Source organism: Sinocyclocheilus grahami, unplaced genomic scaffold (genome assembly GCF_001515645.1).
Source record: "Sinocyclocheilus grahami isolate Dianchi unplaced genomic scaffold, SAMN03320097.WGS_v1.1 scaffold11.1, whole genome shotgun sequence".
NCBI classification, from domain to species: Eukaryota; Metazoa; Chordata; class Actinopteri; order Cypriniformes; family Cyprinidae; genus Sinocyclocheilus; species Sinocyclocheilus grahami.
This window is the reverse complement of record NW_015505190.1, coordinates 481,362-503,593: the sequence shown is the minus strand read 5'-3', so window position 1 is coordinate 503,593 and position 22,232 is coordinate 481,362. Positions and strand designations below refer to the sequence as shown.

General features: G+C 39.3%; 1 protein-coding gene across 5 annotated transcripts in view; it reads left to right on the top strand.

Moving 5' to 3' along the window:
- The window catches only part of shc1 (SHC (Src homology 2 domain containing) transforming protein 1), a 38,053-nt gene that overhangs the window by 3,735 nt on the left and 12,086 nt on the right, over positions 1-22,232 (top strand). The window contains exons 2-6 of one of the 5 annotated variants that reach the window (XM_016285199.1): positions 5,858-5,899; positions 14,183-14,347; positions 16,040-16,110; positions 17,864-17,927; positions 20,552-20,671. In XM_016285199.1, coding sequence (XP_016140685.1) covers positions 5,888-5,899; positions 14,183-14,347; positions 16,040-16,110; positions 17,864-17,927; positions 20,552-20,671 — 432 coding nt within the window. In that variant the 5' untranslated portion in view covers positions 5,858-5,887. Of the gene's footprint in view, positions 1-5,857; positions 5,900-8,450; positions 14,348-16,039; positions 16,111-17,863; positions 17,928-20,551; positions 20,672-22,232 lie in introns of those variants that run through there. The other 4 variants (XM_016285215.1, XM_016285207.1, XM_016285193.1 and 1 more) reach the window with 4 other exon arrangements.

Here is a 22,232-nt window from a genome sequence, read left to right as displayed (position 1 = left end):
AGTCTGTCTGTCTCCCTTCATGTCTGGCACCTTAGTCTGCCTGTCTCTTTACAGGACATCTTGTCTCCTCACGTTAACACCCTGTCTCTGATTTGACATGTTTTGTCGTGGAGGAAGTGATCATTTTTTTAAGTTTTTCCCAAAATTTCTCAAACTGTAAAATGTCGCTTCAGAAAGTGAAGATCAACTGTGTAGGCCTCTAAATCCCTTGCCTTTAAAGAGTATTTCAACCAAAAATGGCAAATTTGTCATTGTTTACACACCTATATCATTCCAGCCCTGTATTTTGGATGGTGATTTATACTCTCAAGTTCTAAAAAGTTCATAAAATGCTGCATTGAGTCTTCTGAAGCCCACAGTTGCTTTATGAGATGAACAGACTCACTGATAATCTTCCCCTCTGACACAGCTGTCAAATATTTAATGAAAGAAAGAAAATAATACCGGCTCAGAATGACATGAGGATGAGTAAATGTTGACGATTCATTTTTACGTGAACTGTCACTTTAAAAGTCAGTCCTAAAGTTTTAGTGTGTGAAGAGTGTTACATGACCTCTGACCTCTTCCAGCGGTGGGACCTTCTCTAAGATCACACACATCCTGCTCCGTGCTGGTGAGTTGTTTGTGGTTCCTGTGAACTTTTTACCTCCTAGGATGCTATGGCCTTTTGTCCAAATGGTCTCGCTCTGAGTAAACCCACACATGGCATACCCACTGCGAGAGACACGCAAGCTGTTTCTCAAATCCTGCACTTGTGTCCCTGACGCCTAGGCATTTTGAAATGCGAGCTCGCAAATGTTTTCCCTTGTTGAGATTTTGACAAGGATCCAGGAATGATTATGAGTTAAAATGCTGGCGACTTTGACCTACTTTGTGAAATCAGTCTGTATTTTGTTGCTCGTTTTAGCATGTGGTTCGTCTAAGGTCAATCCCACATAAGTTCTATTGTAGTGCCACATTATTTCTGCTTGTAGGTTTAATGTCATATATTATTAAAATATACTTTGGTACTTATTCTTTTAAGTTTTTCTTGACTGTATATAAACACATTGGTCGCTCAGGATTTACAGATTTTTACTGAAAGGTAGTCTTTTGTACGGACAGAGATAAAAGGTCAAGAAATTTACATATTTCTTGAGCAAAGACACATTAAATTGACCAAAAGTGTCATTTATAATGTTACAAAATATTTCTATTTCAAATAAATACTGTTCTTTTGAACTTCCTATTTGTCAAAGAATCCTGAAAACAAAATGTATCACAGTTTCAGACAAAATATTAAGCAGCACAACTGTTTTCAACATTAATAATAATAAGAAATGTTTCTTAAATAAGCACCAAATCATTTCAATGATTTCTGAAGGATCGTGTGACACTGAAGACTGGAGTTAGTGCTGGGCGGTATACCGGTTCATACCAAATACCGGTGTCTATTTTTGTTATGATATTAATTTTTAAAATACCGCAATACCGGTGTATGTCGCTTAAACAACGTTCGGAATGCAACACTGTTTGAAAGGGGTCCCTTTTCACTGTTGCACTGTGGTGAGGGCACAGCTGTATGTGTTTCTAAGCGTGCAAATTACGAAACTGAAGCTGTAGAACTAATAGAACGTGATGACACAAGAACTCATCCACAATATCCACATTGACCGCCACAAATATCCACCGCCCCCTGCCATCAGCTCCCGCGTCTCACACACACGAGCGCGACTTTAGCACTAGATTTAGCAACTTTCAGACCCTTTTAGCGGCTTTTTTCCATAGAATATTCATCCTGACAAACCTAGTGACTTTTTTGGATAAACCTTAGCTATGGTTCAGATGGAAGATTTCACCTGTGCTGTCCCGCGAACGGGAGGTCTGACTTTCCCGGAGAAGTGTCACCTCTCTCGTCGTCTGTTCTGTGCAGTGAGCGCCAGAGAAGCAGCGCTTTCAGTTGGCCGCACCGCAGCTGACTCGTCAATAAATGAGTACAAAACAGCGTTTCCTAGCGCCTGCTGTGTACTGATTGTTTGGAATTATAAATATGAGCGTAGTTCGTCTGTTAATATCACATGCACTTTTTTGTTTGTTGTTTTTTTTTTTAGTTTGTCACTCAGACGCAGGCAGTGCACTGCATGAGACAAAAAAGTAATATAGCCAAAACAACCGCATAGCCGCTCTTTAGTGTAGATGCATGTTGATTTTATCAGATGATGCCGTGATTATAAATGAGAGTGACTCCTGGTTAACATGTATTAAAAGGGGTCGTGTTTAGTCACTATTTAGTGTGGTATTTTTTGACAATATTCACTAATCATGACAGTAAAATAGGGCATTCTAAGTCAATATACTGCAGTATTTCCTCTCTCAATCAGTAGAAAATATGGTTAACACCCAGTCATGCATGAAAAAAAATACTGTCATGTACCGTGAAACCGGTATAATTTTGAAAAATACCGTGATATAAATTTTTGGTCATACCGCCCAGCACTAACTGGAGTATTGGCTGCTGAAAATTCAGCTTTGCCATCACAGGAAAAAATTTAATAATAATGTAATAATCATTTAAAATATAATTGTTTTACTGTAGTTTTGATTAAATAAATGCGACCTTGGAGCACATAAGAGACAATCGTACTGACCACAAGTTTATGCACAGACTAGTGTATAGTAGAGGTCAACTAATAGATTTAGTAGATTAAATCTAAAAAGTGAGTTATTTCTTTTGACTTTGAGATCTCTTTTCTGCTGCAAGACAGGAAGAAAAAGTGGAAATTGGTGTTCGAGGAAGCGGACAATGCTGTGTATTTTAGCTGGATGCACTGTGGTAGTACTTGGAAAACAGAGAAGGAGGGAGAAACCTAAAATAGAAAGCTCACAGTTTTGTAGTCTAGAAGCCTGAGTGAATGCTAATCTAATGTCCACTCAGAAAAGCCAACGACAGATTCCCACAATTCATGCCATCATGGCTTGAATCTTGATGTCACGTAGTGTGGATTTGAGTTAATAAATATGCACTATTAATCTTGGCAATCGTGTCCGTGACAATCAGGGGACTATTGCTTGTTTTCTGGTTTCGTTAATAGTTCTGTTATGTTGTTAGAGCAGCATTTTAGTATTTCATGTCACGGTTGTTGTATTTGCAGTGCGTAGAACACCTGTGTGTGTGAAAGGTAGACTTTTTTTATACAGTGTACATGTCTGAGAGAATCAAAGATATCGTAAGACCAATATGAAACCACATGTAAAAGTTCTCTGGGGCCTTTCATGTTGTTTTCCTGCTTCACTTAAAAACCTGCTGGTTTTTAGTTTCATTTTATCATGATTTGTACGAGATTCCCAGAGTCCTTGTGGTCCTGCAGAAGTCACACCTGGGTGAAAGGACAGGTTCTGTCTGTATGTAAACGGCTGTGTGGTCAGATTGACTGTTACTTGTGTCTTCAGGCCTTCACTTAATAATTTCTGACTAACATATGTGTTTTCAGGGGTATGTTTGGGCCGTGTGTCTGAAACATTGCGCTGCAGTGCAGTTCAGCTCAGCCCAGTCCTCCGGTCAACCCTGTTATTATGGGCCGTGCAGAAAAAAAACGCAGGCTATGTTGGGCCTCTGTCCACTCCCAGAAAGAGAAGTGCAAACACGCACACCTTCCACTAATATCAACAGTCCACCTCAGGCTGATGCAGAACTGTGTACCTGTGGGATTGGCTGGACAAGTTGCTTGTCACTGCAAGGTTATTATACAATTTTGAATTTGTTTTATTTTTAGTTTGTCCTTTCAGAACATTTAGTTTCATTGAGTTTTCACTCTATGACAGTTTAGATTTTTCTGTTTTCCAGTTGATTAACTGATGTAATTTTTCAAGGGTGTCTATCGTTATTGCTAGAGTTATCTAGTGTCTTTTTTATGTTTAAAGCAGCTGTACAATATATTTTGCTCTTTGGCGATTTAGGTGTAAAACAGCAAGTTATTCATGGAAGGACATTGTTTTAATAATTGAATCTTTATCGCCATTGTATGCAGTGCAGATTCTAGGGATGTAACGATAAATCATGACAAAATTCCCCACGGTTAGTAGTATTACCGTTTCATATTTGAAGTATCATTAAAACCATATTAGATTATCGCGATTTGAACAACTCTGTGGTGTGGTTGTCATGGCGACCGACACAGCCCTATATGTCCGTACCTTTTGAATATTTCCAGCACATTTGAACAATACCTGTGATAATTTTGGTCACTATAATCATGATAATAAATTGTCATACCATTACATTTCTAATATGCACACACTGGTACAAGTAACAAAATGGGGTACGAGTTTTGTTTCGGTTCAGCTTTTCACTGCAGATGAATATGATGTTATGTGGTAACGGGTCATAATTTTTCAGAGCAAAATTCATTTAGTGACATCAAAAATGTCCTCTTCCAAAAAGATGACAAAATATAAAAATGATGTCTCTAAATCATTTCTTTTGAGAAGGTAGTTGTCTTCCACTGTTTTTTGTGACTCATTGAGAACAGCTTTACAGTAAATTTATTAATGTTGCAAAAAACAAATGATGTCATTTTCGACAAATTCCAACCCAACAGGCCAAATAATGAGTCATTATTATGAGCTTACTGTTGTGGATTACTGTTGTCAATAACTGAGCTTTAATGAAAGCACCTTATGAAATTTGAAACCTTTTACTTATATATTCATGAAATTAAAATTAGTTTATAGCCATTTTCCTACTTGGTTTTGAAATAAAGAAAATATATTTTAGTTTACTTTCAGATTTTCCAATTATATATTTAGCTAACAATGCTTTTACTCCGTTTTTGTTATAGTTTTTGTTAGATAATTATAATAACACTGTGTTACTGGAATTCTGTCACATCGCACCTGGTTAGGACACGGTGTAAACTTTCTGTAAAAAAAGGAAACCGTGATCAGCCGATTTATTTTTTGTCAGTCTGAGTGGGTGGTTCTTTCCTAAAATAAGCTGCTAAACAGACAGTAACCAGAAGCCTCTGTGCTGCTAATCCTGTACTAATTACAGTATATGCAGATATAATACATTGAAATTAAAGTGCCAGTCTAATACTTTTTTGCATCAGTTTTTTTGTACACTAATTAAAATGCTTAAGTTATAATAGTTATACAAGTCTGTGTACCTTTCATCTTCTGCCCACATCTTCACATCTGCTAAAGTGTGAATGTGGGTTCGAAGTGCACCCACAATGCTTTTTGAGATCAGTGCACACTGCAGAGTAGTATCAGTGATACGCAAAGAACACATTGTTACCAAAGTAACACAAAATGTTCCAGAGGAGTTGCTGTTGGTTACTGACCACAGGAACAATTCTATTCTGGGTGGCTGTTTCAAGAATGTTACCTGCTCTGATCAACTCCTAGCAGGCTGGAACATGTGCGTGCTGTCATCCATTCAATCTGAGACATAAGCGAGCTACAGCGTACGTACCCATTACCCGTCCTGACTGGTTATTCCTTTCATTCCATGGTTTGTCTGAGCACGACCACAGACATAGACGCAGACATTCTTTAATGTACCTTTCTCTTTTTTGTGAATGCATGCACAATCAAACTATCAGTAGGAGCCAGATGGAGTTGTGATGGGGTTTTTTCCCAGGTGCTATGAGGAAAGCTGACTAATTTAGAAAGTCTTTGTCATAATCCTCCATTGAATCATACATGAATAAATGCATACCTGAGTCTTTTTTATGCCAATAAAGCCCTCCCTTTATTTTCTTTTGGATGATTTTGGCCCTCAGGCTAATCAAAGGATTGCTGTAATTGGTTGCTTTGCTGATGTGCCCCCCTTTTTTTTGTGTGTGTGTGCTAATATACGTTTACATGCACTTTCTAGGAAAACTGACACACAAAAGAGCGTTTTCCAATGGAGTATGTGGTAAGCGTTTCCCCAAACACACCTGCACGTACGTATCCTGAGGCATGGAGGCTGGTCATACATTGCCGGAAAACCTGACACATTTTGTCCAGTTAGTGTGGAAGCCAGTAGGCTAACCTATAAACACGATTTATGCTATTACTCAAACGGAGACCCAACTGACAGGAATTACACCCTTTATAATTGGTATGAATTCCTTGTCATGGAAGATTTAGGTTAAATTACATTAATTTGTTGGGCGTGCCTTGATTAACTAGTTGTATTACAAGCCTCACACATAATATGCTGCTCTTTCACTGTGTATTATGTAGTTAATTACTGAAATAGGCTTTGATTTTGTCCTCTGTGCTTATTTTTAATTGATGTGAGTCTGGTCCTTGCAGTTACATGGCAACAAAAGTTTTAGTACAGTGAGCCGGGTAAGAAGAGAACATCTAGTGCCGTCTATGAATATCTTTTACTGCATTCTGCACATGCACGCGCAATGTTTGCAAAGTTTCTTTAGGGAGTTGAAAATGTAGGTCATTAGATTTACCATAATGCTCTGTATCTCTCTGTGTTAGCTCACTTCCTGTCCTTCCGTTCTGAGATGCTCAAGAGTGTGTGGGTCTCTAGGTGAAACGCCTTCATATTGTCATTAATGCATCAGCCTCTATGCCTAGGGTTACACTTCCAACATGCACCAGGTGATGGGATGGGTGTCTCTGGACCTTCACTTTGCCACATGTGTATTCCCCTATTTTTTTCTTACTACTACTTTCTGAGGTGTGGATTTACTTTTTCATTTCATCTCAATGTGTTGGAGATCTTGGGTCATGGTACCAGAATTGTAAATTAAAGCGGGGAGTCTGGGATTTTATGTCTTTTCTTAGCTGCTGTGGGTTCCTCTGGGGGTTCTTGGGTTCATCATGGCATACATCTTTTCATTTTTGATTGTACTTATTCTTGGAAGCTTGTCTTATGAATTGAGAATCTTGATATTGCGTTTATTGTGGTTCTTGTTTTGCTCTTTAATTTAAAATTTGCAGCCCAACAATAAGGGCTTTTTCTGAGCAAAAAGTTCTGAAAAAAAGTTTTTTGTGTGTGTCAGGAAAAAACATAAAAATAATTGTAAAATATATATTATTGCTGGAGAATAATGGCATATATACATTATTTTTTCATAATTTTTAACCATTTGTGTCATGCTATCACGCTTTCATCAGGGATGCACAAATTCTGGACAGTACTGATAAATCATATTTTCATGTTATGACCGATAACTGATAAATGGCGGATATAAAATTCTGTAGTATGTTGTTTAAAACTAAAACACTAAAATCAGTTGGTTTAAGCATCACAACATTATAATGTACAGTTTGAAAAATTGATATTTGTTCTGAAATTTTTTAAAAGTTTTAAAGATGAACTTATTCGATGCCAGCAAAAGTAATCTAAATTATCTTTTAATTTTTCCAGTATTGGCTGAGACCTATAAATAAATATACTGGCTGATTACCGATCTGGTGCTGATATATTGTGCACTCTAGCTTTCACCAATAATTCTTGCATTTTGGCAAAGCCTCATCTATGCCAGGGATCTAAATATCATTATCGTGGTGACATATTTACATCAGAACAATTTCTAATGCTAAAGTTATGCACATCACCAATAAATGTAAGATATATTTGTTTGAGAGAGCGGGTGACAATTCTCACAATTGGACCAAAACACTTTCACCATCTTTATTATTGAGCTCTGCTGTGTGTTTGTCTGATTTCTTCAAATTTAAAAGTGTGTAATTGAATCAGTTGTCTTTTTGCATTGATCATGTGTTTGTTTACACTGTTGTAAATGTTTCTGCATTAATTAATTTCTTGTGATTGTCGAGCTGTATTTCTTTCCTATATGTGTTTTGCATATTCTCTATCTCTCTCTCTCTCTCCCTCCCCCTCCGCCTGTCTGCTCTGAGTGTGTGTGCTCGCCAGACATGCCCATGCCCTGGAGCCAAGGACCATGATGCAACCGTGTTTAAGCTTGAATATTCCCTCCCTCCAGACGTTTCTGATGGACATTTCAGCACAGAGAAGTGACAGGGAAGAAGCAGAGCAAAAAAAAGAATCGATGCACCTTTGCAGCATTTGCACTCCCCCGTGTCCTTGGAAAGCAAGAGTGCGGACAGAGTGCACTCTGGGATTTGTAGTTCAGCTGACTCTTCCTCGTAACGCTGAATTCAGGTCACTCGACTGAATGACTCGCAAATCAACCCTCTAGTTATTCTAACACATTGATTAGACGCTTATTGCATGATCGGTCTAGATTTGTAAGCGCATATGGCAAGATAACCTTGAGGATGCGTCAAATGACCTGCATTTTGCTTTTGCTCGGCATTGGCTCGTTGATGTGGTTGAGGATGGTTCAGACAAAAATTACATTTCTGTCATCATTTATTCAGCCTCATGTCATTCCATCTGAATGAGTTTTTTTTATACAATGAAAGTCAATGGGATCCAATTTAGTTTTGTTTTGGACCCCGTTGACTTTCATTATATGGATAAAAAGAAAGATAGTACGTCATACAGGTTTAAAACGACACGAGGCGAGTAAATTAATGACTGAATTTTCATTTCAAGGTGATCTGTATCTTTAAAGTGTCATAAATATGAAAAAGGGGGGAATTATGTGGAGGATTATGGAATATCAAGAGGAAGTAGACAGAAATGACTAGCCTCCAACTTGCTTGCTCTTAAGTTACCATGGGAGGAGCATTGAGGGCAGACATTGACATGCTCCTCATCCGCTTTTTCCCCTCCATCCGTTGATGCGCTTACACTCTCTCTCCCTTGGCCCCCATCATAATTGTGTGCATTAGAGTGAGAGGTGCTCGGCTGCTTGTGCATGCATGCACACTCTCATAAATGCATAAATGACTGACTCTGCAAGGAGAGCGAGAGCAAGAGAGAAAGGGAAGGAGGGGGCAGGAGTGCAGGGGGAATCAGCGCTAGCATCAGTGAGAGAGAGAGAGAGAGAGAGAGCGCATGGTAGACCAGACAGGGAGGAGAGGAGAATAGAGGACAGTCGGCTACATCGCTCCTCACACACAGACGGAGGTGGAGAGAGGAGAGGATGAGAGACTGTGGGGGAAGGAGAGGACAAAAGAAGACCGCTGTGCAGTTCATCACGCCGTTCCAAAGAAGTGAGGCTGGACGAGACTGACGCTGAACGAGGGAGCCGGCGTGACTTTGTGATTTTGAAGAGAACAGAAGAAAAGGATAAAAGAAAAGAGCATGTTTTTGTCTTTCAGGGAGGGGACTGAGCCAGAAAGCAAGTGAGGGAGGAAGAGGAAGAGGAAGAGGAGGAGGATTGTCTGGCACTGTTTAAATATTAACGTGATTATGATTTGAACATGGAGGTCATTTGTTTTTACGTAAAATATGGCTCTCTCATTCTCTTTTTAATCCAAGGATTTACTGTATGAAATATCACTCTTACTTTCTGCAGCAACTACACCGTGAGGACAAAAAAAGCTCTTTAAATTCTTTTACTTTTACTTTTTGTAAACTCTTGTATTTTTAATGTACATAGTGATGTCTGTTAAAGAAACTTTGTTTTTGGTGTTACTTAAGAGTTATGCAGACAGAAATCAGGTTTTTTTATGCAAAACTTTTAGATGTCTTTCTTTGTAGTGTTTAAACAGGTGCTTTCATAGATATCGGTAGATATTTCATAGATATCAGGACTACTTTTTAGCTTTTGCTAGTTCTTTTGTCCTTAGGTGGAAGTGTGCATGAGTCTGTCTTAAGTGTGTATGTGTGTGTGTGTGTGTGTGTACTCGAGCAATATTTGATTTTCTCATTTGGACTGGTGCCACGACTGCGCTCTGTGCATGTGTCCAGATGTGCGTCTGGTTCTTTTTAAGTTTGGATGTCAACACTGATCATCGCTGTGGTGTTTGTGGCGGCAGAGGTTGAACTTTCCCGTCGTGTGTCAGTACTCGCTGCAGAACATTGATTCACACTGGCTCTGAGCTCTCGTGATTGGACGGGGAGCGAGCCGACAGGTTTTGTGTTGGCGAAACTTGTCGGATTTTGTTTGGGTTGTGTCATGACACTGTCTCGCACATTTTTTTCCTCAGTCTGTTACCATGGCAACTGTGTCATTGGTATATTAAGGTATCATGCTTTGTCTTTCACAACTTTAACGTGTTGCAGCATCCCAAGTTACGCTTTAAACCAGGCTCTACATTTAATCTTGCCAGTATTAGGAAAGAGTTGTGCCTTCAGACCTTACGAGGGTTCAAGGTGCTTGCTCTGAGTCTTTAGTTAATTTGGTCAATCTCTAAATCAGAGTTGTCAACATTGGACTTATTTTTTCACTGACCATCAAAATCATTGATTCATGATGTTTTATATTGAAATGGTGTAGTTAAACTCAGGTTTTTCCATCTGTGCTGGAGCTCAACTGCACTAATTCAACATCCGATTTACTTTTAGGACAATGAAATGAGCTGTTTCGGCTCACATTAATCATAAAGACAAGGATTCTCGCCTGTTAACTACACCTGTGCTTGAAAATAGTCTCTCTGTGTGGTTGGTTTACTTGCCTTTGGTTTCACTTCAGACCAACAGGAACCTCTTGACCTTTAGATACAGTGCAGCCACTGTTGGGTTGGCATCTCATTCACTCATGTTTACTGGTTTCTGAAACAACCCATCATATCAAAACAGGGATTTTGCCATATTCCTAACTGACAGGTGCTACACCCAAGCTAGGTTACCCTAGTGTGTTAAACTCTTATGTTATTATTTAAATGTTTTTTTTTAATAGTCGAATTTCTACTTCTCTGTACAGGTTCTCCTAAACACTGTGCTATTTCTGTGCCATGTTGTGTTGACGTCAATAAAGTCCATGACACGATGAGTGATTTGGTAATACAGCCAAGTCTGGGACACTGCTGTCTAAGTGCACTGTAAAAAAAAAAAAAAAACGAGCAAAGCTATTCAGACTATACTGAATACAGCACTCTGCAGCACTAAACTATTGGTTCTGTGCCATGTCGTCATGATACAGTTTACGAACTTTGTCTCGTAAATTATTGGGCTTTGTCAACCAGGTCTGAGTGGTTCTCTTTACAGGTCCTCTGTGAGGAATCTCTCCGTAAGAATGGCCCAATGGCCCCGCTAACGTGGTGCTTTGTAGATGCAGTGGAGTGCACATAAATCCCTTGAGTCTTGCCGCACTCCAGCCGAGATAATAGGGCCGCCACGTTGACTGCCAGTCACATCTGTTGGAACAACTTGGGATGTGTCGCATTTGTTCATGCACATCTGAGGCAAGACACTGTCTTTTTGCAGCCCTGAGGCTTCTTTGTGGTGCTAAAGAGTACAAAAACGATCAGAAACACCTGAATGGTCAAAGTAAGCCACAGCAATAGAAGCTCAAGGTGTTTTTGTGGTTGCTAATGTTAAATATATGCAGTGAAAACCATTGTACATAGAACAAGACTGGATTTGGTTCAAGTCGGATGGACTTGGCTATAAACTGGCTTTCACAACACCAGTAGAAACTGTTAATGGTCTATAAATGCTAATCATTTGTGAGGTTTAGAGTTACCCTGGTCTGTTAGCTCAGAACTGTTAGAGGTTACAAGACTGTTGCCTCTCTATCAGAGGTTTTAAAGTGCTTTACACCAGGGATGAACATTGGTGCGGTTAAATTCGGTGTTTGACTTTGCTAAGTGACGTTTAGAGGGTAAGTTTTCACTCAGGAAACAGATCTATAAAGAACTGCTCAATCCAAGACTGTTTTCCTGATTTTAAGGTGTCATTTAGGCTAATGAGCAACTGATTGATTTTCCAGTTAGCATCTAATGAGCAGATCTCTGGAGGCGGTACTTCAGATTTGGCCAATCGGGTCTCATTACCGTCACCCTGACAGTGCTCGAACGTGCTTGTTTTAGGAACATCATAGTTCCCTTGCGGCTGGATTGTCACACTTTAACTTCACAGATCACACCAAACAAACAGTGGTTACTTCAAATGGTGCTCGAACCCATGTTATCTTCTATACAGCCATATTTATCTTTGACGTAACTGTTTCAGGGCTTTTTGAGTCTAGTTCTGTCCTTTTCTAAATCATATTTCTACAAACTGTTGTTTATCAGGGTTATTTTATCTGTGTATAACTGAAAATTAGTTCCCCCCCCCCCCCCGAGTTGTTTGATTCAGTGAATTATTGAGCTAATTTGAAGATCGCAAAGAGGCTCAGGTGTTTTTTTTTTTTAGGAAAATAGGAGTAGCAGGACAGCCTGGAGAACGGGAAAGAAGACGTGGGAGGGGGCGTGGGGGAGCGAGAGATTATCTGGAAGAAGAGAGCGAGTGTGTTGGAGAGGGAGAGAGAGCTGGAGAGGCAGAAGCTGGAGGAGGAGAGGAGGAACACTGTGGGATACACGGTGTGGAGGCTGAGGGAGGGATTCCAAGAGAGGAAGGATAGAGAGGAGGATAGACTCAAAGGGACGAGCGCCGAGGGCGCGAAAGCAGCGCAGCCGGAGGTGATCTGGAAAAGACGAGAGGAAGAGGAGGAGAAAGATAGGGATAGAGCTCGGCTTGGCGACAGAGGCTCCAAAATCATCTGGAGGAGGAGGGAAAGGGAGTAACAGGAAAAGATGGGGATGTGTCAGCGCTAAGCGCTTTCAGATGTGTTACAGGACGTGAGGTGGCAGATGTAGTCTTACGGTACAAATAAACCTGCATGTATTCAGACTTCATGTAATCTAGGTGCTAGATAGTGTACATTAGGTCCCCTTTTTATATATTGTATGAAATTAAGTGTTGAATTTAAGTCTGGCCTATAGTAAAATCTGTTTAGTATCATATTAATATATTTATACATGCATGATGTTTAAAACCTGTTAAAATAATCATTATTTTATGTAATGTGTTTTATTGAAGGAAAAATTTAAATTTAGCTGCACTTTAACTTCACATTTAGCTTAATATTGTATGCATAATTTCATTTTTACCACAAAAATAGGATGGTTTCAGATAAAGTGAAAATTAACAGACCTTCTAGAGGTCAACGTACCCCTTGTTGTAGATCCCTGGTCTACATTTTTTTTAACACCTGGACTAAATTAAGTCTTTAAACCAAACGTTGAGGATTATGTTGATCGGCGCCAGTCTAATCATCACTGAGCGCAGCAGTTTGAATCATCATTAAATGATCCACATTCACTGGATCAGTACTTTTAGCATTTTCCATCCATCTCTTCCCGCTCTCTTCCTCTCTCGCTCTATCGATCCGTCTATCTGACGGAAGCCTCCTCTCTCAAAGTCTTAGCTGCAGCTAATAGGCTTTTTATGGGAGTCTGTCAGACAAGAGCTAGTAGAGTGGAGCCCAGCACATGCAAAGAGAAATGAACACGCACGTAAACACACTCGCATGCATATAAAACAATAGTACCCTCTTTCACATATCTACTGAGACTGATTGTGTCTGGAGCACTTATATATGACTATACCAATAACTTCATGACAATCATACTATATTTAGTAATTCATGGTGTCCTGAGAAGCTCTATGCAGACTAAAGATCTGATGCAAAACCTACACGCTGTGTATGACAACAGCAGAAAACTTTTGTACTTTTTTTGCATCTGTCTTTTCGTCTCTTTTCACATCCTGTTTTTGATACTCTCCCGGACTGAACAGTCAGCACACTGTCCTCTCTCTGGTGCGATGATGAAGGAATCAGTAGATGCAGAGAAAAAGAGGACTATAAAAGACAAGGGAAGACAAGTTATTGATTGCGATAGAGCAACATTGAGAGACAATTAAGGACGTTTAGTGGACACTGAGACGACTGAGACACCAATGGAGCTCGTCCCCAAAACCAAATACACGCCCTTCAGGAGCGACTCCTTCAGCTCAACAGACGAGACGGCGTCCAATCCCTCTCTCCCTTCTTCTGCTCCCCTCACCCCACTCACCCCTCCCGGTATCCCTCCTTCTCTCTCCTCCTCCTCCCTCACTCCCATTCTCCCCCCTTCTTCTCCACGGCAGGCTGAAAACAGCCCCACCACCCTCTGCTCCTTCTTCCCCAGGATGGGAGCCCTGCGACTGGGTGTGTCTTCCACTCTGCTCCCAGGCCTGAAGGTCTCCAGCAGGCCGGCTAATGTGCCAGGTGGTCAGGGAGGTTTGGGAGAGTCTCCGGAAGACACTGGGACCTCTGCCACCAACTCTTCTCCTCCTCTTCTTCCTCTCCTTTCTCTAATAGCTCCATCTCCTCCTCCTCGTCCCCCACAGGATATGAACCGGCTGGGCGGGGCCTCACGGAGGGCCCGTGTGGAAGGGGGCCAGCTTGGCGGAGATGAGTGGACACGGCACGGCTCCTTTGTCAACAAGCCCACCCGAGGCTGGCTGCACTCGGACAATGTGATCAGCACCACTGGGGTCTCCTACGCTATCAGGGTAAGATGCATGGGTCTGTCCGTACAGGGCTGCGTTTCCCAAAAGCATCGAAAGCTTAAGTACATCGTAGACCCATTGAAACCAGTGGAACTATGATCAACTTAGGCTTACAATATTTTTGGGAAGCATAGCCCAGTTTTGTGTCCTCTTCCCACCCCTGGTTTCTCTTCTGATTGTTTTCTTTTTTTTTTACCTTTTTACTATTTTTTTGGCAAGATATGCATGAGTGTTCTCTAGCGGCTAGACGTTGAGCGTATATCACTTGTACACCGTTGCATTGTGGGACTAAATCAGTGCTCTTGATAATTTACAAATGGCTGTCCCCTCAAGTAGTGCACTATATAGATGGTTTCAACGGCAACAACATAAACAAACGTTACTGCACATGCGTGCTTTTGTGGCCCAAACTTAACTTCCAGTAGACTTCTGCAAAGAATCAATAACAACAGCAAAGTCCCTCTAGAGTAGATTATTTCTGATAACAAGCTAAATATGTTTGCTGCGTAAATCAGAAGGGCTTATTGTAAATGCAAATTCATTCTCTGCCAGCAGGAGGCGCTTTTGGAGCGGCAGAAATAAGAGATTTCCTCAGTTTCTCTGCTCACAAACGCTGCTTTATCAGGCATTACAGGCAAGATGAAATGAAAATGACGTTGTAAATTTTCTGAAGACAATCGTTTTCCTTTCCGAGTACAAACACCTGCGCCGCATTTTGATTTTGAAATGTTCAGTGCTCATGCTTATTCAACGAAGTCAAAGCCTTTTGGAAAATCTATTTGTTGTGGTCAGTTTTGATATTGTGACTGCCACAAATATATAAATGTATGGGAAACCCATTCCACAGCACAACAGCCTGAGCCCAACTTCTATCTACTCATCACCTTAACTTTAACGGCATTTGTAGTCAGCACCACTAGCCAGACCGATAAACAAACACCGACCGGAAGTTAACTTCAGGCCAAGCGCGTGCACCCGATGAAACCGTCTATATATAGGTATAAAGGTATAAAGGGTCATTTCAGACACAGCCCAAAACAGTATTACAATAGTAATTGTTTTAGTCACATTTTTATACTACTACTACTACTACTAAAAATAATTTATCGAAACAGCTGTGCATGAAAAGTGTTTATTTATTTATATTTGTTTTTATTTAGTTTTTTGGTCAATGTAAGAAGCTTAACTTGGTTCTTGTAATGATTATACAGAAGTGTGAACACCCAAATACTATTTCTGTTGGGAGGTTGAGAGTTTGGGTGAAACATTAATTTGAAAACGAAAAACATAGCTTGTTAGTTTCTGCACATTGTTGCAGCCCTAATGTTGATATAAATGTTGGTGAACAGCTTGGAGTTCTGTTGCTTTTCAGTTCTCTCAGTGAGTCCATTTTAATTCAAGTCCATTTTATCTACTTAATGGATTGTTTTCTTTAATGTGTGGCGTTTTCTATGAGCAGGAACTACATTGAGAACTGCTTTATCTGATTAGTGCTTCGTAATTAGAGCATCAGTTCTCATAAAACACGTACACACATGCACTTAACCACATGCACGACAGCTGCCTGGCCAATTCAATAATCTTGACACAAGGCAACTGTGCAACACAACCATATTCTGTGCTCTCAATTGTGGTTGGAGGGCTAGCACAGGAAGTGCTGTGACTGAAGGTTTGTCTTCTTTGTCTTTGCTGCAGTATATGGGCTGCGTGGAGGTGCTGCAGTCAATGAGAGCACTGGACTTCAACACCAGAACTCAGGTTACCAGGTAACACACACACATTCACTCTCGCTTGCACTTCCTCTCATACATTCCAGTGTATGTATATCCACAGCGTCCCGCAGGAGTGATTTAATCGTACATTCTCTCCACATCCTAATGCACATGTGCACGAACATACACTCTCTCGCACGGGTCCGGTTAAAAGCCCTTCCTCTGATGAAAAATTCATGAAAGAGAACACAAGAGAGAAATACTAAAATAATGAACAGACACAACCATCTTCTCATTCTCACAGCCATTCGGTTTCTTCCTTTCTCACACTTTTTTGAATAATATGCATGTAGGTGTCCACACGTATAAAGTATTATGAAAGTGTTGGTATCTGTAGGACTATAAAACTGCAGAATACTTCCCGTATTAAACCACATTATTTGCAAAATGCAACACATTCTCCTCTGAAATGCTGTGCTTTTGTATGTAAGAAAGAGAACAGGGAAGAAGGGAGGCGTTCTAATGGCATCAGCCCTGCTGTGTAACCATACAGTCTTATAATAGAATCCTCTGGAACCCTCGCGGTTTCCTCCCTTTTCTTCCCAGTTCGTGTGTGTGTTCGTTAATGGACGCTACATACATTTGCTTCTCAATATTGACAGTAGCAGCTGCTCGATAAACTGTTTTCATGCATAATCCTCAATTTCGCTGGAGGGTGAAATGCATTCAAGAAAAAACATTAGGAGCGTGTGCGTGAGTTATTATGGCTTGGAAAACTTGACTAGTTTTTTAGTTTTTTCTATATTTGAAATGTAATTTTCACCTTTTTTTAAATCAAAATACACATAAAAAGTTTGTATTTATTTATTTTAATTTTTTGTAAGGTAAGGGATGCCCTTATATTACATATTTGTGGTTGACCCAAAACCCAAACGAATTATTTTCATGTTGTGGTCAATAACCCCCCCAAAAAAGCAATATAATAATTCTATACTTTTTTTTAAAACTAAATAAGTAAATAAAAATGAAAAAACTAAAAAGCATTAATTTTATATGCTGCCATTTAGTCATCACAAGTCTGCAATTTTATTAAAGAAATAATTGTCCAGCATGTTTCAGAGTGAAGCTTTTTAGATTTATTTCTCAAATTGTGCAGCCCTACAACATTATAATGTGCAGGTGAAAAATCTATATTAATTTTGATATTTATTGGTGTTGAATGTTTAAAGATGACAGCCTTGTTGAAAAAACAAAGAACAAACCTGTTTTGCCTGTGACATCACATTAAAAAAGCAGTAAGCACACAGCGATTGTGAGTCTAAATACTGCTGCTTGTTTAATTAGGGAGTTTTGTATAACACATACATTTATAGTCTAAAGTTAAGCTTCAGATTTAGATCAGACCATTCAGTCAATCAGATTTAGAATTAATCACACCATTGATTAAAATAATTATCTGTAATTTTGTAGCATTTTTTGTTCATATTTTAGTGAACATTTATAATTGCAGTCTATTTTTCACTCTTGTACATTTATTTTTTATAGTTTTTGTCTTTATAATAGTTTTTGTTAACAGTAGCAGTCCTGGTGTTTTTGTGTGTGTGTCTGCCTGCTTGCATGTGTGAGATAGCAGGAAGTGTAATGACTGGAGCATGTGTCTAATGTAATAGTCCCTCTGCCATATGAAATTGAGGAACGCATGAAAAGGAGTGTGATGGAAACTCTCATCTAACAATCTGATTATGTTCTCCTCGCAATCTCCACCCAGCATGTGTGTACGTTTATAACCGTTTGTTTTGTATTTCAGGGAGGCAATATCAGTGGTGTGTGAGGCAGTACCAGGTGCCAAAGGAGCTCAGCGAAGGAGAAAGGTATTCAACGCTTTATCTTATCTTACTTTCTCAGGCACAGACTTTCAGCCGCGCAATATATTTGCACTTTTGTTAGTTACAGGTACAGCTCACAAACCTCACAGTGTTCTAGTAAGGCCTGACCAATTTCCAGTAAAAATACTGCTGTGTTATATTTAACACACATTCACACACGCTTGCTCAAAGTCTTATGTCTCGGCTGGTCAGACTGTGGTATTTGGTTTATGGCTGGTTTCAGAGGTTGTGGAGTGCAATACCTCTTTCGATTTGCTTATAGGGTTTGTGTGTGAGTGAGGAGCCAAAGTCTGCTTTGGTTATGATCAATACAGGCCTGTTTCACAAAGCACGCCTGTTGTGATGTGATAAGTGGAGCATCAGTGTAACTGCAGCAGCCGGCTTGAGTTGACAGCATTGCTACATTGGCTCTATACAGAAAATAAAATTATTACTGGCTTATCACATTGAGTTTTTCATTTAATAAAGGCTTTTAATTCAGAATTATTATTGGTAGTAGTATGCCGCTTTAAGTATATTCTATTTAGTTTTATTTACACAAAACTAAAACCAAACCACAACGTGTAACCCATCTGGATTCAGGCAGATTTACTGAATAGTAAGTGTTTGTGTTGCTGTTACTGCATGTGAAACTAGTTTATTCAGGTATTTCATGTTGCTTCATAAAAGCCTATGCTGCAAAATTGTATTTTTAATAATTTTTAAATGAGTTTGCGGTTAGCAGCAAAAATGGGCTCAGCACAGATACCTCATTTACAGATACACTACTCGTGAAAAGTTTGGAATAATTTAAGGTTTTTTTTTTTTCGTTTTTGAAAGTAGTCCCTTATGCTCGACAAAGCTGTTTATTTGATGAGAAATACAGTAAAAACATTAATAGTGTGAAATACTATTACAATTTTTAAAGCTGTTTTCTATTTGAATATATTATAAAGTGTCATTTATTCCTGTAACGGCAAAGTTGATTTTTCAGCAGCCATTACTCCTGTCTTCAGCGTCACATGATCCTTCAGAAATCATTCTGATTTGCTGCTCAAGAAACTTTAGAAGCGTTGCGCTACAGTTGTCCTGAGTTTGAATCCCGGCTCGAGGATCTTTCCCGACCCCCGTCTCTCTCTCTCTCCCACTTCGCTTCCTGTCAGATCTAAACCTTCCTATCATAACAAAAACGGCAAAAAAATAAATCTAAAAATAAAAAACAGCTTAATATTTTTGTGGAAACCTGTCAAACCGTTACATTATAAATGACTTTTATTTACAGTTTTGATCAGTTTAATAAACCCTTGCTGAGTAAAAGTATTAATTTCTTTAAAAAACAAACAAATCTGAAACTAAACTTTTGGATGGTAGTGTAAAATTCTGATTGACTAAACCTGACGTGTTGATATAGGCACTGAATGTGAGGTAAAACAAGCCTCAGACAGACCAGACTATTTGAAATGTTCTCTATTTCCCATTGAAATCTCTTTTCATAAAATATTTAGGTTTCATCTTTTTATCATGAAATATTTAGCCTTTTACTTTTTTTTTTTTTGATCTGGTGTCTGGTGTAATTAAAGGTTTGTTCACCCAAAAATGAAAATTCGCCCATAAATTACTCGCCCTCAAGTCATCCTAGGTGTATATGACTTTCTTCTTTCAGACGAATCCAGTCGGAGTTGTATTAAAAATTGTCTTTGATCTTTCAAGCTGTTTCATGCCACTCAGCGGGTGTTGCATGCATCAGTACAAAAGAACTTAACTAAAAAGCGCCCATCCATTAAAAAAAAAGTGTCTCACACGACACCGGGGGGTGAACAAAGGCCTTCTGCTGCGAATCGATGCGTTTTTGTTAGAAAAATATCCATATTCAAAACGTAATAATCACTTCAATGTAGCTTGCGCTCACTGTTGTACACAGAAGCAGTTCCGGGCGGATGACGTATGGAGGTCAGCGTAGCGCGTGCGCCAGTGAGTCTCGTGAAAACCAACGTTTGTTAACAGGAGCAAAGGAAGCAAAATTTCCTTACTTTAGCAAAGGAAAACCAGTCTTCTCTTGGCTTATATCGAAATCCTCCAACATTTTTCTTTACAAATCCTCGTTTTGTACTTATAATTAGTGACCATTGTTTTGTTTTGATCTCTCCCCTGCGCTTCCACGTGCGTCACTTCTGAGCGGCACATGCGCAAAACTGACCTCATATACGTCATCCGGCCGGAACTGCTTCCAGTGTACAACAGTGAGCGCAAGCTAGATTAAAGTGATTATTACGTTTTGAATATGGATATTTTTCTTACAAAAACGCATCGATTCGCTACAGAGGGCTTTTGTTCACCCTCCGGAGCCGTGTGAGACACTTTTTATTATTATTTTTTATTTATTTATTTTTTATGGAGGGGGCGCATTTTAATTAACTGCTTTTGGACGGATGCATGCAACACCCGCTGAGTGGCATGAAACGGCTTGAAAGATCAAAGACAATTTTTTATATAACTCCAACTGGATTCGTCTGAAAGAAGAAAGTCATATACACCTAGGATGACTTGAGGGTGAGTAATTAATGGGCTAATTTTTAGTTATGGGTGAACTAACCCTTTAATGGAGTCTCTCTGTTTCTGTCTCTTTGCAGCCCTCCTCTCGTTGTCTCTCCTCCATCTTAGGGAAGAGTAATCTCCAGTTTGCTGGAATGACAATCAGCCTCACCGTGTCGACCAGCAGCCTGAACCTGCTGGCAGTCGACTGCAAACAGGTTAGACGTCACACATGCACACAAACATGAACACAGTGCCTTCTTTTCTGTGTGAAATCCACTGTTACCCGCAGCTAATGGTGAAAGCAGCCTGCGTTATGCCGACGCTCTTCACAGCAGGACGAGATGGACTGAATTATGCTATCTCTTCCTCTGAATTAAACATTTCTCAGTATGTCTTAAAAGTGAAGCTTGCCATTTTTACGATGTTTAAAATATTTTCTCATATCCTAGTTGTGCTGTGTGTAGAGACCGCTAGAAGCAAGCTTTTTAAAGTAGGTTAATTTCCCTCAAAAGTGTGTATACTTACTAATATAAAAACTAGTTTGGCTCTGATCACACACTGTTAGCGCTAAATAAGCTGATAAGATCATCTACACACTTATTCATACACTGCATTAATTAATTATATGATTTATTATATTTTACATTTATTTCATACTAAGTATAGTCCAAATCTATTAACATATTTACTGACATATTGCTTGAGACTTATTGATAGAAAAATTATAATGTGCTTTTGCTTTCACCTAGAAACACACGGCGTCTCCCTGACATGGCTGCTTCAACACTAACTGCGGTTACTGAAACCACGCCTTCTTTCTTTGCGTGCACATTTGGATGGCATTATGCAAATATTTCCACATAGTGATGTAGATATGTGGGGGCGTGTTAGAACGAGCCGTTTTAGGGGGGCGTGGCAGAGTCTTAAATTTGATAAAGAATATCTCTTTGGTTTTGAGACTTTAGTCTTTGCAACTTTAGGGATCTTATCTATTCACGAACAGCTTGTAACACTCCAAAGAGAAAGGAAAACTTGAAAAATTAAAGACCCCTTTAATCTAATCAAGATCTTCTACGCATTGAGCTACTATATTTCTCTAATATTTTGAATGAATAACTCCGCAACTGCGCGTCTTGTGGGCTAGACATTAAAATGCAACAACGTCACTTACATCATCATCACCGCATCTCGCGCTCCACTAATGACGCTCCCAGACGCACACCTAACATTTGATTGTACTATTTTTGCATTCAAATGCAAATGTTTATTTTAAATTCGACTAATTAATTCTTTATTCACAATCTCCTCATCACAGGCACAGCACTCAATTCAGCATGTGTTCGTGTTTGTGTGTGCGGTCTGCGTAACTCATAGCACGTGCCTATATCGTGTGCTATATCGAACATTTTATTTCTATCGTTATCGAAGAGGGTGTACCGTCGATAAATATCAATACCGTTCTATCGCCCAGGCCTACTTTGAATAATATCGGCCTTTAAATGCAAGATATTCAGAGTGTACCTGAAGTATACTTGCAATAGTTCCACTTTAGCACAATTAAATATACTTCAGTATATCTTAAGTTGGACTTCAGCACTACTTCCGCACAATTAAAGTGAATTAAGCACAAAATTAGTTGTTCCAATTTATTAGACTTTAAGCATACCAGTTTAGTATACTAAAAGTACAATTGCAGTGTATTTTTATTAAGTACATAAATATGTAAATGTATTTGTAGTATACTTGACATGAAATAAATGTATTTCAAATGCATTG